At 53.0% G+C, this 17,895-nt stretch overlaps 1 protein-coding gene across 5 annotated transcripts in view; it reads left to right on the forward strand.

Annotated features, from left to right (window-relative positions):
• LOC116940081 (homeodomain-interacting protein kinase 2) overlaps positions 1-17,895 on the forward strand; it is a 73,349-nt gene that overhangs the window by 26,062 nt on the left and 29,392 nt on the right. For all 5 annotated transcript variants that reach the window (XM_076065441.1, XM_032949394.2, XM_032949397.2 and 2 more), the window contains one exon: positions 624-1,998. In XM_076065441.1, the coding sequence (XP_075921556.1) occupies positions 626-1,998 (1,373 nt within the window). In that variant the 5' untranslated portion in view covers positions 624-625. The remainder of the gene's footprint in view (positions 1-623; positions 1,999-17,895) is intronic.

Below are 17,895 nucleotides of genomic sequence, written 5' to 3' on the forward strand. Positions count from 1 at the left end.
CAGCAATTGCTCGCTTGCCGTTGTCCATCAGTCTGTTTAATCTCCGTCTAATTGGAATTGGAATCTGGGCTCCCTGCGGCTTCTTGCCCTCCTCGTCCTCATCCTCCTCCGTATCTCCTCCCCTCTCCCCTTTATTCTGGCTGCGGCCGCATGGCCGCGTTCGTGCCCGTGCTCACGATTGCGTGCACGCTTATTCTTGTCGACAAGCTTTACTCGGTGGTCGGACAGCTGTCTCTAACCACAAACCTCGTGCTAAGCGGAACCTGTGAAGGCGGTGGGGGGGGGTTGGGAGCACTGCCCTGCAGTGATTTCCTCTCAACAACGCCGCTTCGATTTTTCCCTGCTTTAGGGTGCCACAATAATTTTAACTTACGTCTCTGACGTGCCGCTTTCATGCTTTTAGTTTCTTCCCACAGGGAGCGACCACTTTGCTCCTTTCATCGTGTTCCGCGCGTGTGTGCGTGTGTGTCTGTGTGCACTTGCTCGAACAGTATAAGCCCATTAGAGCTTCCGCATTGTGTTTCACAAGAAGCTTGCTGGGGCTGCACAGATGATGAAGACGTACAACTTACATATTCTTCGTTTGTTCCCATCGCGCCCGTCCCCTCTCCACTCCGCCGCAGGTATGGCCTCTCAGATGCAAGTCTTCTCTCCACCTCAGCCTCAATCCAGTGCCTTCTGCAGTGTGAAGAAGCTGAAACTGGAACCCAGCAGCTGCGTCTACCATGACGGAAAGACCTCCGCCTACTCGCATCAGCACAGCCAGCGCAGCCGACAGCACCACCACCACCACCACTTGCACCAGCAGAGCCACAGCAACGCTCACCACCGCAGCAGCCGGCACAGTGCGAAGGCCTACGCCGCCCCTGCCGCCGCTTCTTCCGCCGCGGTCGCCGTCACCGCCGCTGTTGGCAGCCACGCCGCTTACGAGCAGAGCCTGATCTTCCCGGGCGCCGTCGCGACTTCCGCGGCCACCGCCGCCGTTGTCGGCGCTAGCGGCGGGGCAGCCGGGACAGCGGCCGGCGCCGGGGGCGGCGCCAGCGGCGGCGGCGGCATCGCCCGGCGAACAACATTGAACCTGCTCGACACGTACCAGCGATGCGTCCTCAAGCGCAGGAGTAGCGAGGGGGTCGACGGCGAGCCGGGCAACGACGGCGGCGGCAACGGCGGCAACGGCGGCGCCGGTGGCGGCGCCGGCAACAACGCAGCCGGCGGCAACGCGACGACCACCGCCGCCAACGCGAGCAACGACGCGGGCAGCGTGCAGATTGTGGAGGAGCTGCCGCCCACTGCCGCCGTGGCGGCGGCCGCCCCCATGCTTGTGGGCAGCAACGTGACGATGGCGCCCACCACGAACGCCGCGGCCGTCGCCGCTGGCGGCGGCACCACCACCAACGCCAAGGCCAACAACCACGGCGGGTCGTCGTCGGGCGGCGACGGGGACTACCAGCTGGTGCAGCACGAGGTGCTGCGCTCCATGACCAACAGCTACGAGGTGCTGGAGTTCCTGGGGCGCGGCACATTCGGGCAGGTGGTGAAGTGCTGGAAGCGCGGCACGAGCGAGGTGGTCGCCGTCAAGATCCTTAAGAGCCACCCGTCTTACGCGCGCCAGGGCCAGGTGGAGGTGGGCATCCTGGCGCGGCTCAGCTCGGAGAACGCCGACGAGCACAACTTTGTGCGCGCGCACGAGTGCTTCCAGCACCGCGGCCACACCTGCCTCGTCTTCGAGATGCTGGAGCAGAACCTCTACGATTTCCTCAAGCGGAACAAATTCCGGCCGCTTGCGCTAGGCCACGTGCGGCCCGTGCTGCAGCAGGTGGCGACGGCGCTCGCCAAGCTCAAGAGCCTGGGGCTCATTCACGCCGACCTGAAGCCGGAGAACATCATGCTGGTGGACCCGACGCGCCAGCCGTTCCGCGTGAAGGTCATCGACTTTGGGTCGGCGAGCCACGTGTCCAAGGCCGTGTGCTCCACCTACCTGCAGTCGCGCTACTACAGGTGCGTCGGTGGGCGTGTGCGTGTGTTCGGTGCCTGGTTATCGTGTACAGGGTTGCGTACGTTCCAACAGACTCCAGATGATTGGGATTACACGTAGTAATCATCGCCCCCAGCTGACGGACTAGGGCGCTCTATCAAATGCAAATCGTCTTCATATTTTTAACGAGTGGGCTTTTGACGACACGTGTTGTGTTAACGAGTGGCGTGAAGCGAGAACGGGTGACGCACAACAGGGGCACGCCGGTGAACGTTGTTGTCCTGCTCCAGACGCGTAAAGGTTACGTCGGGAATATAATAACTCTGTCCCGGTGTTTTTTTTTATCTGTCTGTGGCATGCGACGACTCCCCCAAAAGGGTGTGCTTAGCCAATTCTGTAATGTAACCCTGGCCATGTTGATGTTGGTCAAACTCAAAGGTATCAAATTAAAAAAAATAGTGCATTAAACCGATGCGGCAAAAACGTGGGAATTCATTCACATTAAAGGGGGAACCGGCGTGGACGTGCGTTGATGATGTCGTTGTTGGTTACGGGAGCGTCGTTTACAGAGTCGTGTTTAACTGGGAAGGGTGGGTTGTTTTTTTCGAGACTATTGTAATTTACAATGGATTTTTGATGACACATTTGGTCTCTCGGTGCAGTGAAAGTCCCTTCTATCGTTACCACACTCCGGTTTTTCTGTCAAAAAGACAGTATTTGCTTCTCTCGGCAATGTCACTTCCTGGTATTGCTCCATTTCAAGTTCTCAAATTCACCATTTGGGTTTTTGTTCCTTAGCCGGTGTTATGAGAGTGGTGGCACCCAAAACGTGCAGTACAACAGCATAGCGCCAGTTTTAACACTGACATATACAACAACATAATGATCGTATCAGTTATGGACCCAGGAAAGCCTGACCGAGTCTCAAGACTCTTCATTCCTGGTTTCCTTACAGCCAAATGCCTACAACACCTGGCAAGCCACTTACGGTCGTAAATCCAAAGACTAACCAGGCACGAATGATCCTTCGCTTCCAATGCTTCCAAGATCTGACAAGATCGGGCCTACTCGGTGATTTGATCGCAGGCAAACGGTCACCAATCGAATTACATGAAGAAAAAAAACACTTGCCCAGCTAAAGTTTAATTTCGCGTTCAAAGTTTCAGCGCGCTCTTTGGGTCCGTAAACAGGCGGCGGTTACAACCCCGGCCATCGTGTGAGTGCGAGCGTGGAGGAGGCAGCCAAAAAAGCACGGAGAAGCGCGGCAGGCTGAGCCGGGGCCCAGCTCTCCGGCAGTTTTTCCCCCGCCCCCAAATTGGGGCTTATCTGGGGTTAATTTGGTTTCGCCTGCGCTTGGGAGGAATGCCAAACATTCCCTCTCAAAGGTCTAATGAGCGAACGGCCGAGCGGCCTAGGAGTTTAGGGGTGGGGGGGCGCTCCGTTTTGTTGGCCGCCCTCTGAAAATGAAAGCAAGAATGGGGGCCTCGGCGCATGCACAAAGTCACGCCGCTGAAAGCCTCGCGACGGCGAGGAACAGTGCGCCCGCTGTGTTCCCCCGAGCACGTCGCGGCAAGAGGTCTGTCTGTTCGGTCGTATGCAAGGAGGGGGAGGAAAAAAAAACCCGTTTAGAAAAGGAGACCCATTAAATGTAACTTTCCACCAAACTTAAGAATATACAAAGCATTTACAACTGAAATCTTAGCTTTCACACAAGCCTCGCCGTCCATGGGGCTTGTCCAACTTCATATAAGCGGGCACTTTGTCCAAACGGTTTTGGGAAGAAAGGGGCCTGGAACGTCCAGGAGTCGCCGGAGCTCGCTCGCCGATATCTCTGAAAAGGAAATGAGTGATGTGACCTTCAGTCGGCGCCGTGTTGGAGGATTCCTCGTGCCTTTGCTCGGGCTCTGTCCGCCACGATAGTTCGTCTGTAACTTTCCTTTCCCCCCCCCCCCCAAGGCCCTCTGGAGGGAGTATTTTGAACGTTTTTATAAACAATTTAAATAATATGGGTGTGACGATTCCCTACCCCCGCCTTCGCCACCACCCTCTCCCGCCGTACGATCCAGTGAATCGTCGTGACGATTTAGGGTCACTTCGATTTAAGAATCGTGAAAATAAATATTTTTTAACACCGGTGATGGTAGCGGCCTCTCGTGGCTGGGGGTGTCCTATTACTTTCAGCGCATACAAACTGAAGTTCTATAAACTATGGTGGTCGCGTGGTGATATTCTTGTGGAGGGGGTAAACGTTGATGGTGTTTTGGAGACTTTACGAAATTGGGATTTTGCCCAGAACCTTAATGTGGGTGGCAAGAGAGAGTGTATGTGAGCAAGCCATTAAATTGCCACCATTCTCACCGTGACAGCACTGTTGGTTCGACTCACTGCGGATGGGGCTGCAGTGCCTGTGCAACTTCATGCCAAGTCCCAAAACACAAACTGCTGATCATACTTCCCTCATGCCGTGTGCCAACATTCCCCAAACTGCAGCCATTAAATCATAATTTTCCTATACTCGGAATAATGTAAAATTAATCATGCCAGCCGTGATCAATCCACTGCTGGATAAGGGCCTCCTCCCCATACCGGCATCATCACTCAGTCCTCAGCTGTAATAAGCCATATGGCACTTGCGATACATATTTATCCAATACAGTTTACAAAAAAAAACATTCTCACGTTGCTGTGAATAACTTTGGTAAAAGCACGTATTTTGTTGTGTTCCCTTGATTCAGTATCAGTGAAGCTGTTGAATTCTTTGTAAATGATTGAAATTGTTTCTATTTCGTTCACTTTTTCACTTGCAAGAGCTTAGATGCCCGCTTCCAACAGCTACGTCCGAATCAAGCGAACAGAACAAGCTCCCGAGCCCCATCGTACGCTTGGGAGATGTCCCTTTTTTGCCGAGGCTTTCTAAAGCGTGCCCACGAATCGTGCAGGGTGCGGGTAGCAGGTGCCGTTGTGCCGATAAAAAAGCCAAAGCGAATAAATAAAGCAGCTTGCCCGCCCCCTTCGTCTCCGCTGTTCCCTCCTCGCCCGCGTTCCCTCTCTTTACGTCGCGCGCCGCAGCCAGCCACCCCCCCCCGCCCCCACTGCTGCTGCCCACCGCGCCGAGGCAGGCCGCCCGTGATTTATCTCCGCCCGTGCTCGCCGAGGCCGGACGAGCGGGGATTGATTTTTGTCTGTTGGCAAGGGGGAGTGCGGTTCCACGCGGGATATACGGCGCTAATCCCAGAAGCGCAGCGCCGCTGCGTTGTCGGTCAGCGTGCAGGCCTCTCGCTGCCATCCCGCCCCCAAGCCCCTCTCCCCCCCCCCCCCCCCACTTGGTTGCACCATTTAAAATTATGATAAATTGGTGCCGCCTCGTCGGATTTCGGCGTTGTGCGGCACACTGGTACGGCGCTTAGTCCAGCGGTTCTGGGCCTTGTTCGGTACGACACCCATCCGCCAATCGGGACCACTGGTCTCCATACTCCCCCCTGCCCCATTACACACCCTAGGCCTCGAGTCAATGCGGTGTTACTAAGTCACGAGTTTCGTGTTGTGTATTCGTGTGTTTTGTCGCAGCAATGTGCTACTGACGTTCCCTCTGGGCATTCAAAATTTCTCCCGCACGGTCTCCATGCCACAACTGGTACCCCCCCCCCCTACTGAAAGGCTTCCGCATCCCCCTGGGGGGTGGGGGGGTGCGAGACTCACGGGTTGAGAACCGCTGCTGCGGTCAAATCATTCCTGAGCCGTGTTGACACGAACGAATCCATCGTCCCAACAATGTTTTTTTTTTCCGTCTGTTTCCGTGCTAGGTTTGTGCTTGTTGTGAAGTGTTACTGCCATGTAGTGCGACTGAGAACGTTTTTATTTTTGGTCCACTTTGAGTGCCTATCTTAACATGGTCAAAATATTTTTCAACTGCTCTTGTTTACGGCCAGCCGCTGCTGCTGTGAGATAAGGGCTTCGGTGGCGAGCTGTGTGGTCTGGAAGCGTGCGCGTCGTCGTCGTCGTCGTCGTCGTCGTCGTCGTCGTCGTCGTTGTTGTTCACGCGAGCCGCCGCAGTACCCTGCGCGGAAAGCTCGGAGCGTCGGTTGTGGCGGAGACCGCGGTGTCGTACGTCGGTGTCAAAGGGGTGACCCGAGAGGATTGAGGTGCGCGAGCGGCAGCAGCAGCAGCGGCCAAGACGATCCCTCTTGCCGTGTGTGGCCAAAAGCGGCGTTCCACCCCCCCCCACCATCCCCAGCTTGGCCTGGCAGAATGCCTTGGGCCGATTAAAGCCCTGTTTATCCAGAAACAAATTTGTAACGGGGAACATCATGTGCGCTTTTACAATTCACTCGTTTTATTAGTAACGAGTGCAATCCATACGTTTTATATAGCCATCTACTGTTGCTTTAAAATGTTGTTGTCTAGCAAGATACGTTTTTATCACGCTTCAAAACCTTCCGCATACTTTTTTTTAATATTGCAGCATTGAGTCTCTTTATGATAATATATACTGGTTTACCAGCAGCTGATAATTTATTTGGCAATATGTCATCCAGATGTTAAAGTTAATGCTATTTATGTCTGTTTCATTTATTCGTAGAATGTTTGGCCCTTTTTCCAAATCTATTGCAGGTTGGCTTTCGACATCGCGTCCCGGCGTGAAGAATCCATTCAGAAATCTCGCAGAGCACTGCGCCCCGTGTCTCAGAGAACAGACACAGAATAGATGTTTTTTTCCGCAGGCCTATTCCTGAAACATCCTTCAAGTGGCCTTTCATCTTTGTAAACAGCAGGGGGCGGACTGTCCCACACACTCTGCTGTGAGATTGTCACTTAACAATCCAAGCAATTCATTCTCACAGTAACGACGGAGCTGAGAACATTCTCTCGCTACACCCGGGAACCAACTCTACCCGCGCACGACCGTTGAAACGTGGGGATTCGAACCCTGATTCCCTGCGGGACTGGGCTCTGTGTTCTTGACCTCTGAGCCACCCTAAACTTTGTTGCCAGTGTTGCATACAACAGATAGCCCCGCGGTTGTTATCCTCTCTCTCTCTTCCGCTGAAAGGGGCTATGCACTGCAAACAGCGAAGCAGGAGAGAGGGAAAAAAATGACAACTGTACTGAAAAAAAGTTATTTCTCTTTCTCTACAGTACATATTTAGCTACTGTCGGGCATGTTTGGGATACTTGGTGCAAGGCAGTCTGGCGAATGTAAATGTTTGTTTTGAGATTTGATTTGTGAAAAAATTCCCTCCAAAATGAAAACCAGAGATAAATTTATGGGGGGGGGGGGGGGGTGGTTCTGGACTGTGCAGCAATGCGATGACGATGCGAAGCGCAGCAGCAAGCGCCGTGTGTCCCGTTGGCACCCGCCCCCGGCAGCGATGTGCCCACCCTCTGCCGGGCAGAGCTGGCTCCACGGCCTTGCCCACTGGTGCAATGAGACGCACATTGTGGTGGATACTTTTTGCAAAGCAAAGAAAAACGCGCGTCTGTCTGTTCTTCACAGACGGCGGAACATCGCGGTCCGAATAACACGGGGGGCATAAGAGGCAGACAAAGGGTCTCTCGCGCGTTCTTGCCGAATTCGTCAGGAGCCGCTCTTTCCGTCATCGCACTTATCCCATTATGTGATTAGTTTGTGAATGATGCGCGTCAAAATGCGTGTAAAATTAGGCTGGCACGCCTCGCTCCTCGCGAACCCCGAGTCTGGTTCCCAACGATTTTTGACCGCCTCTCTTGCATGTGTTCTCTCTCTGTCTCACCGGGCTTTTAAAGTTTTAGCAAAATTCACATGCAGTTAAATATTAAGAAAAGTTGAGTGGGCCTGGTGGTACACTTCTTGAAGGGATAATGGCCGATAGTCAAGAATAATAATGGATCGGCAGCCAAGGAATGTAATGCATCCAAGAGGATGCTGAGTAGTCGATGGAGCGATGAAATCAGTTCGTATGCAGGAGTTATGCGGATTATTACATTGCTGAATTGTGAGGTATGTATGTTGAACTTCTTACGCACCTACATAGCCAACCGTGCTCATCGGAGGTGCAGGGGAACGACAAACTAAACGCAACAACAATCAGTTCTAAAGAAATTCATTTTCAATCTAGATGATTTTAAAGTGCAAAGCTCCAGTGGCTTCTTAATATTGGAAGGAAGAGCGTTCCAGATGGCGGCTTGGGACAGGTCTTAATCCAGCAGTCGATTGACCGTGGCTGATGATGATGATAACCATACGACACTACCTGGCTAAATGCGGCTCGCAAGCCTCATGCTGACGGCGGTGGCATTGCTCTCCACGGCCTTGCCAAGCCTGCCACGTACATCTGTTTACCTGATAGAGCGGTCGTCGCATATCTTCGCGAGGACATCGGTTGGGCTCGCAAAGGAGATTGGGGCTAGCTCTTGACGTCACGCGGCGCGCCGCGTGTCTGATGGCTCACGGTTAATTTCGGACGTGTATCAGGGCCACGCCATCAATGTTCCGCTGTGCTTGTCCACCCCACCCCCCATGCTTATCAACCGTGCGTGCAAAGGACGGTGGCTTCAGCATTCCGCATCCGATTAATTTTTCTCAATTTGTACAACTTCAAAGTAAGGTGTGCGTGCGTGTGTGTGTGTTAAGCTCTGGCGTGAGCAACGCCAATCCTGGGGATAAATGCTCACTTGTAACCGAAAAGGAACTTACTTTGGGAACGTGGGAATCTGCCGAGGAAAGTGGTGGTAAATGAAAAAAATTGGCAAATCAATCGCGGCCCAGAGTGCTGGGTCGATTAAAAAGCAGCAGTTGCCTTTTATAAACGCGAGCGTGGCTGCCCCTGCAGGGCCCATTGTTGGCGTGTGCGGCAGCAGGCAGCGGGGTCACTTCGCTCGCGTCCTTCCCTTTATCTTCCGCGGCTTTTTTTTCCCTCCCTCTTACCTCCGCCCTCCTTTATGCTCCCCGAGTGTGCGAATGGGCTGGCGGTGTCAGGGCGGGCGGTGGCGGCAACAGCGGCAGAAGAGGACTTTGGGGGGTCGGGGGGGGAGTTGGCGGGGGGGGGGCGATGCAGAGATGGCCATGGCTGGCTGGCTGCTGCTGCGCATTTTAGTGCGTGCGTGCGAGCGTGCGTGCGTGTGCGCACGCGTGTGTTTAGACCAATGTGTTTGCCGCAAGACAAGGCTGCTATTCAGGCTGCTGCTCGGCTGTTATGGGTTTGGCTGCCGTGTGTTGTGTGTGGGGCGGCTCCGACGGTTGAGAGGGCAGGAATGGTCACCGCGACGGCAGATGTCAGGCGGCCCCGGGGGGAGTAATTGCTCATGGGTGGGCCTCAGAACGTCTATTCCGCATACAACTTCTCTTTCTGAAACTTTCATTTGCGCGAACGCTTTTCGGAGAGCGTACACGTGGAGTCGATGAATTATTTCGCGGCGTGTTTACGGCGTTTTGTCAACACGGGGCTTGCGGACTGCAGCGAGTAAAAACTAAAAAATGCGCAAATTATTTATTTAAGAGAGTCGGGCATATTTACTGCTTCACATCTGCCTTTATCTTTCCTTATTTTCTTTGGCTTCCAAATGACCTTGCTTTCAATAAGGGAATTGCATTGTTTTTTTATCCGAGCAAACATACGAATATTCTATTTCTTGCACAATCACTTATTTGCGCTTGTACAAAGCAGGTTAAGGAACTGGGAAAGAGCGGTTGTTTAATTTCCGAAGAGAGTAACAATCCTTGCAGAACCGTGCCTCTCCCAGTGGTGTTTGTTTATTAAACAAAGGGGACGCCTGAACCGGTTTCGACTTCACTGATTCTCATCAGCAGGGCCTGTAGTCATACTGACCCCTGACCTTTTCTGGAGCCCCCCCCCCACCTCTGCCACCTTCTTCCTACATCCCCATCCACTCCCCCCTCCACTCCCCACCGCGGTCGTCGCCTCCTTCCCCTCTGCCCACCACCCCAGGCTCTGTTCATGGACGCGTGACGGAAAGAGCGACGGCACGTTAAATGTCTCTGCCAAGCGCGATCAAATGCAGCAGCAACCACTGTGTACCATGCGTGTGTGTGTAGCATAACGGTTAGCGTTCTGTGCTACGAACCCGGTGATCCGAGTTCGATTCCCGCTCATGGCCAACAGCAGTGGCGATTATCTGAATCGGTCCTGGGCCTCCTCTAGGTCGACTTAGCCTCAAATAAGTTACTGGTGCTGTTGGTGCAAACATCGCCACTCGGGAGACAAAGGCAGCCGGGCGTGGTTCTGGCCATCCACCCCTTGTGTCTAGTGTCGACCTTAATAGGTGCTCGCTAACGGCACTTGCTCCTACGGTAGCAGCGCTACATATCCGCCACTGACGGCTAACATCAGTGGCGAATGTCTGAACCAGTCCTGGGCCTCTCACGAGTTCTAGCTGCAGTGTGTAAACATGACCACTCGCAAAGCAAATGTTGTCGGGCTTCGTGCTAACCACACCTCACCCCTTTGTTCGCCATGCCGTCCTTAATAGTTGCTCGCAGATAGCACTTAGCGAGCAGCTATTAGGCTATTCAGGGCGATCTTTGTCTTTGCAACACAAAAGATCACGGGGATTTGTTCTAAATTCGGGTCATTGTTGTGGCTTGCGTTATTTTCTCTGCGCGCTTTGTTTTTTGGTCACGAGGGTGGAGGTTGGGATTTAGCGCGGGTGACTTTGGGGGCCTGGTCGTGAGCAAAGTTGCGGTGCCCTGGGTCGGGCTGAGCCGCTGTGTCCCGTCGGGCACAATGGGCTCTGTTTTATCGCCTGTCAAAAGTTTGCCCTGTGAGCCAATTGCGGGCATCACCCGAATAACGAATGTAAATGTTTCCCATAATTCATGGCCGATCCACCCTTCGTATGATGTTAGCGAAGCCCACCTGAACATGTGTTTTTACCAAACTTACCAAGTAAAAGAAATTCTTATCAATTGAGTGCTGCTGGAACGAAAAATGTTTGAGTTTATTTTCACCTGTCAAGGGCGAATTCGCACTTTCGTTAAGTAATGAATTGCAAAAAGGCATCTGTAGATGATTTACAGGAGGTTATGCGCGTTTCATTCTCTTCGATAGTTCTTCGATCCCCCCCAGCCACCCGTGCTCTCGACTCCCTGCCTCTGTTCAATGTAAAAAACGCGCTCACCGCTTCTGTGTGCGGTGACAATTCTGCATCACTCCGCGCTGCCTTGCCTTGTACCGAGCAGCTGAGTTTTGCGCACACGCCCTCTATAATTCTCATTGTGTCCCCGTGCGTCAAGAGAGACTTGTGTTTGTCGCCTGGCTGTCGACAAAACCGCACTTAATAGCACCGCTGCCCTGTGGGGATACTGCTGTGGAGATGTGGACACCTCTCACACAGTGAATCGGCAAGGTTATCCGAGGACCATTTAGCTATAAAATTGCGTGTTGCATTGATCACCCCACTGATGGGGGAGAATGGCTATAAAGTGCAAAGTGCCTGGCTGTGCTAGCTGTCAGGCCCGGTGGGTGGGTGCAAGTTGGAAGGTGCTGGCGCGATGGGGGGGTGGGAGGGGGTCGGGTGGTGGGGGGGGCACTTTTGGCAGACTGGCTCCCGTTCGATGCTTTTTGTGCCGGTCCTCGGGAGAGTTACGGTCGCCTGTGGGAGTGTGGGTGTGTGGGTGGATGTGTGAGTGGGTGTGTGGGTAGGTGTGTGTGTGTATGCGGTGCTTGCTTGGGCGGGGGTAGGAGTCGTGGTGGTGGTGGTGGTGGTGCCGGTAATGATTGGGTGGTGTTTGCGAACAAAGAAGCTGGAACCTGAGTGGACTGGTCAGTACCGTTTTCCCACACCCTTCAGCGAACAGATGCCTCTCTGCGTCCATCCATCGGAACACTTTAACCCCGTCTAACCCCCTGCCCATTAATCCATTTGCAGACCAAACAGCAGTTCCCTCTTACTTCAAGCATCGCTGGAAAACAGTTTGTTATTTTATTTAATATTATGTTTTAGTACTGTACGTTTTTACGAATGTTCGCATACATTTTCCTTCCCCCCCCCCCCCACATTTGATAAAAATGCACCTCTTTATCGGCAATGGTTGTACGTGGTGGTTTTTTCTGTTCTTTTAAGCCGAATTAGAACAATTACCGAGAAACCTGAATTGCGCAAATGGGACCGTAATGCAATTATGGCCGGCGTGCAGCGTCATTGTGGTGGAGTCGTGGTTAAAAGGAGGCCTTATTAATTCCACCCGTCTGCCTCTCCTCTTTCCCTTCCCCCTACTCCTCCACCCCCCTCCCACCTCCTCCTTCACCTCTCCTCCGCATCGCGCTGGCAAGGTGCGTTTTGGATTCGCGGTGAGCGTGCGCGTGGCAAAGGACCTAGATATACTTATCCTCTGTCCTTCCCCCACATCTCCGATTAGCACTGTTGGCGATGTACGGTGCTAAAGAAATTCAACATACGTACAGCACCCCCTACCCCGTCTCTGCAGGATATGCAAGACTCGCCTCTCCCCCGGTGCGCCTCGGTGGCTTTTGTTCTTCTTTAGCGGTGCCTTTGGGAGAGTCTGTGCAGCGTGTAACACTGGCTGAGATGTCTCGCTCGTGGAAATAGAAGTTCCATCTCCCCTGCTTTTGAGACGAGCGTTGGGAATGGCGTGCGTTCACACTCGGCCGGATCACTGTGGGATCACTCTGGGCCAAAATAGAAGCCAGCTGAGGTGGCTCGGTGGCCTGGGGAGCAGAGCCGCAGAGCTGGCAAACGCTGTGACTGGGTTTTGAATTCATGTTTCAGCCGACCATGATTTCAAGATAATATTTAAAATTGGTTCTCTGGTGACACCGCAAAAAGTATCACATTGTATATGTATTTTTTTCCATAATTTGACTTATTCTGCCGCGTGTAAAAAATTTATCTGTCTTTGCCTGTGCGATAGTGCAGCGCCCCCTAGTGTGGGGAGTACGTCACCTGTACATTTATCAGTAGTTCGGTGACATCAACTTCCACGGCCCATTTTCTATCACGCAGGAGGCACCCAATTGTTCCCTCTACCCTGCACCGTGGAAAGGATAACACAACGTGACAAACGAGGCTGGCTAGAGCATACAAAAACACATTCAACTCCTTTTCTTTGGTTCTTTCGGTAAAGTCACGTAGAATGAGAATAAAATAATAAATAGATAAAATAAAATAACACAATAAAATTCTCACGACGTTTCGGCCACAACAAGCGGCCTTCATCAGGTGAAGGGACGAGTCTCGTCTTCGAGACAGTCTGGTCCCTTCAAGAGTCTGGTCCCTTCACCTGATGAAGGCCGCTTGTGTTGTGGCCGAAACGTCGTGATTTTTGTTGTTTTATTTTTTACCTACGTGACTTTACCGAATAGAACCAAAGAGTATGGATCCTTGCAGTCACGAAAGCTTCAAATCTAGAAATCCAACCCAGCCGCGTCCGACTCGAGGGCTCTACGAAAACACCCTCGGATGCCTACTGGTGGCGATTGTTTTGTTACGACAGCTTGCAGCTTTAAGGACGTCCCGTTCCAACACATTCTGGGTTGATGCTGCTCACAGCTAACCTGCGCTGGAAAGAATCCTGCAAGCCCCACGTATCATTTAGCCATTTAGCCAGTGGGGCCTGGTGGGCAGGTGGGGTCTGTTGCGCTGGTTGGCCCTGTGGGGCCGTTTGGGCCTGTGGAGCCTGTGGGCTCTGTGGGGTGGGCCAGGCAACACGGTGTCGGATTCGCTATTTGAGTGTTGCTGCTGTGGGTGGATGAGTGGGTGTAGTCTGCGTCTGCTGGCAGAGTGCAGTATTTATGGGCCCTGGGGAAATGACAGAGCTGTGGGGAATAAAGGTTAATATTTAAAGAGCAGTGAACTTTGCGAACTGATTTCAGCTGGCAATATGACTTTACCTCGCGTTTCTCCTCCTCCTCCTCCACCACTCTCATCCCCATTTGTTTGTAGAATTGGCCAAGCAGACTGTGACCCACCACACACTACAAATGTTATTTCTTACCTTAAGCACTTCCAATTAAATGTCAGTGATTATTCTTTGTTTCGTTTTTATGCTAAACATTAAAGAGAAAATTTTCAATATTTAAACTTTCCTGTTCCGTGTTTAATAATGGAATTTTCTTTACATGTTGCGAGCCAGACATGGGTTTATGACTTCACTGAGGCTCCTCTGCACCGTGTAGCTGACTAATGCTATTTGGTGGTGATATTTTATAGGAAAAAGTCATTCGTGAACACCTAAAGACGCATCATTGTAAAAATATCATCCCTCTGTGGCGAATGCCCACAATGCTGTATTACGTGAACATTACTACTGTATATTTAGTGTACTATGTAATCATCATTATCAGCCATGGTCAATCTACTGCTAGGTAACGGCCTCCCCAAGCCGTGGCCATCTCTCACGATCCTGCGGTGCAGTAATCCGCACGGCTGCAGCACGAGCCGATTTCATCACTCCATCTCATCGGAGGGTCGTCCTCGGCCGCCGTCGTTATTCCTCGCCACTGGTCATCGTCCCGAGCCCACCGACCTCGCCGTCGGAGCACACCGGCTGTCCCTAACGTGTGCGCGCGCGTTTATCTCGACGAATTAGAAATTAATTTCCGGACGTGTGCGCGTGTGCGCGTGTGCGCGTGCGCGCGCCCGTGTATAATCGTTTTTGCTTTGGTTTTGCTCGCTTAGGGCGTGCGAGGGATTCTGCACGCGGCTCGTAAATGTCAAATCAGTAAAGCTTAGCAAGGACACAGCACCTGGGCCTCTGCAGGTTACAGCTGGTTTCATCCGTGCAACCTCAGGCAGTTTCAACTGCTTCCAATCACTCTTTAACGTATCGTGTGTGTGTATGTATATATAAACAAAGTACTCATGTACATGTATATATTTTTGAAAGATTTAGTAACAGATTTGTTATATTTTTTTTATCTCTCTTACACTTACCCAACGATTGTCATCAGCATCCTCGCTCCCCTGCTGTCCTTCCCACAAACCACCACGACCACCAACCGCCACCTCCTCCTAGTCTAGCGCACGGTATATTTTATTTATGTTGTGCTCGCTGCCTTTGCCCTGACCGCCCGTCTGTGCCTCGGGTGCTCCGCATCTGTGAAGCGCTCCCTACCACTCTCTCGCCCTTTCTCTCCCTCCCGCTCCGTCTCGCGCTCTCGCAGCCCTTCCCTCTCTCACTCACTCACTCTCCTTTACTCGTGCCCCCTCGCTCGCTCGCTCGCTCTCTGTGTGTCTCTCTCTCTCGTCGCTCGCCGCCGCGTGCACGCCGCCGCCGGCTCGTTAAGCCGTGCGCCGTTGCCGCGGAGACGCGCCCTAAAGGATGCTCTCGGCCGGAGCCGCCACATCCACCCCCCCCCCGTCTCGCGAGGATGGAGGCGATGGCGGGGGAGGGGAGACAAAAGTGCGCGCTTGCCCGCTGCCGCATTGTGGCCGTCCCTCGGCGCGCTCGTATTCTGCACGCGCTCGGCTCCGCGTGTTTAAAAAAAAAAACCTGCACCGCGGGCGGCCGTGGGTATTGGGTGCGAGGCCGGCTACAATGTGACAAATGGGGCTCCTTTCTGCTCTGGAGTGTCCCGGCGCATTGGCTGAGCTCGCGCTCTAATTATAATCCCGCGGCCTCTCACCCGCGCATCAATTAAAACCTCAAGCTGAGCTGACCCCGACCTCCATCATCCGCCCCCTCCCTCCCTTGGCCTCTCCGCGCCAGCCCCCAACCCCACACGCCCCCGCCCCCCTTCGTCTCCTCCCCGCGCCCAGCGCAGACAGCGGCGACGCGTTCCCTCGAGTCCCTTTCTGCGACGCCGCCGGCCTTCGCTCCGTCACAGCGATTTCCGTCCGTCCGTGTGTGTGCATGTGCGTGCGCATGCGCTGCTTTGGAGCAGCGTCCCTCGCCGTTGGTGAGGGACACTGCCTAATGGGCAGATGCCACGCATTGCAGCGATTGTCATGCGCCACGCTGCACGACCCCCCCACTCCGTGCCAGATCCCAGCGATGGCTGGATTTCCCAGAGGGTGGCAGTGGGGGGCGGGGGGGGGCATGCTCTTAGATGCGATGGTCCCTTTGACCGTGTATACGCACACACACTTTCATATACACTCATGCACATGTACGCTCATACACACATCCTTATCCACTTGTTAAGGTTGGCACGGTGCACGAGGTGGTGTGGCCTTTGTATCTCAAGTGCTGTTGTTTACATACCACACCACGTACTTACTTAAGGCTGAGTCAACCTGGAGGCCCAGAATCCATTCAGATATTCCTCACTGATATTGGCCATGGCCAGGAAGCGATTAAAATTGCTGGCTTCATAGCGCAGTGCGCTAACCGCTACACTACTGCTCCCTGCATAGACGCGCACACACACACAAAGACATAGATCCCCTGTCTAGCCTTAACTGACTGTTGGGGCACGACACACGATGGGGTGGGTATCCAGCAGCACGCCCGGCCGCCTTTGTCTCCCCGGTGGCAATGTTTACACACCGCACCAGGTGCTTATTTGAGGCTGAGTTGACCTAGGGGAGGCCCAGTACCAGTTAATATAATCGTCAGCGCTGTTGCCGGTGAGTGTGAATCGAACTCGGGTTGCCGGGTTTGTAGCGCCACGTGCTCGCCCCACTCCGCATACACATACTCGCACACACTAGCAAAGACAGAGCCTCTGACAGGGTTCCCTGCTGCCGTTTTGTGTGTGAGTTTGTTGTCCGAGCTGCATAATGTTTTTGTTCTTTGAATTTATTCACGTGATGTGAACTGCGGTGGATAAACATCTCAACGGATTTGCGCTTATTCACATCGGCCACGCGTGGCAAATAACTCCTTTGCACACACGAGCGTTTCCACATTAAAATGTGCACGCGCTTTAATTTTAACTGTTATGAACTGGAAAAAAAAACGTTAGTTACTGATTTGCAAAGTTCACCCGACATTGCGAACGTGCGCCTTAACCATAACTTCTGCGCATGTTTTTTGTTTGCAGAGTATCACACCCCACGAGAGTAATCGCTGAGCGTCTTGGAGGATATAAGTAACAGAACAAATAAGCAGACAGTGCGACTGCTTCTCGTATCAGTGTCTCAGCTTCAAAGACGAACCTGGTTTTTTTACATATCCCATCGGCCGCGCTCGGCCTTCTGGGAGTACATTTTTTTCAGCGGCATTGGTTTAATATGAGCAAACCGTGGACCAGTTTCGGTATTCAGAGTTTCATCAGCCAAGTCAGGCCCGCATAAATCCAATGCTGGTGATTTTCCCGCGGAGTTTCAAAGACGCTTCCGCAGTATCGCACGCAAACAGGCGCTAATTGCCAGGATAGGGTGACGTTTGTCGCATAAAATTTCCGCTGCGACATTGGGCTCCGCATACGGATGCGTGAGGATGCAGGTGCGTGGTGATGCCAGGCGCCACACGCTGCCCCTCAACAGATGGTGCGGGCATGAACGGATTTCAAATGAAGTTCGCGCACCAATGCGCCACGTTCTCCCTGGCTGGGCGCGGCGCCGGGTCGCGCCTGCGACCCGTCGCGTTGGATGCGAGGGTCGGTCATCATCGGTATCGGCCATGATCGATCCACTGCTGGATGAAAGCCTCTCCAAGCTGTCGCCATCTCTCTGGATCCTTAACGGAGGTGGTGGCCGTTGAGGTGGCAGTACACCAAGTTTGTTTGCGGTATGGGAAGCTGACCTTTTGGGTGTTATCCTCCCATGTACGCGACGGATTTTCTCCGGGTTCTCCGGTTTCCTGCAGTCCGAATCAAACCGCTCATTAAAAATAGAATTGGCCAAGCCACCCCCCTGATGCAGGACCCTCCTGAAATGGAGTCTTCAGACTCGGTGAGAATTTCTTGAATAAATAATTAATTGCTCTAGAGCGAAGGTTGGCTGTCGACTGATGTGGTGAGCAGGGCTGCGTTGAAGGGTTCTTTAGTTAAGAGGGGCCCTGTTTTTTTCTTAACGATGCA

This window comes from Petromyzon marinus, chromosome 7 (assembly GCF_048934315.1).
Source record: "Petromyzon marinus isolate PM22_M1 ecotype Great Lakes invasive population chromosome 7, UKy_Petmar_22M1.pri1.0, whole genome shotgun sequence".
In the NCBI taxonomy this organism is placed as follows: Eukaryota; Metazoa; Chordata; class Hyperoartia; order Petromyzontiformes; family Petromyzontidae; genus Petromyzon; species Petromyzon marinus.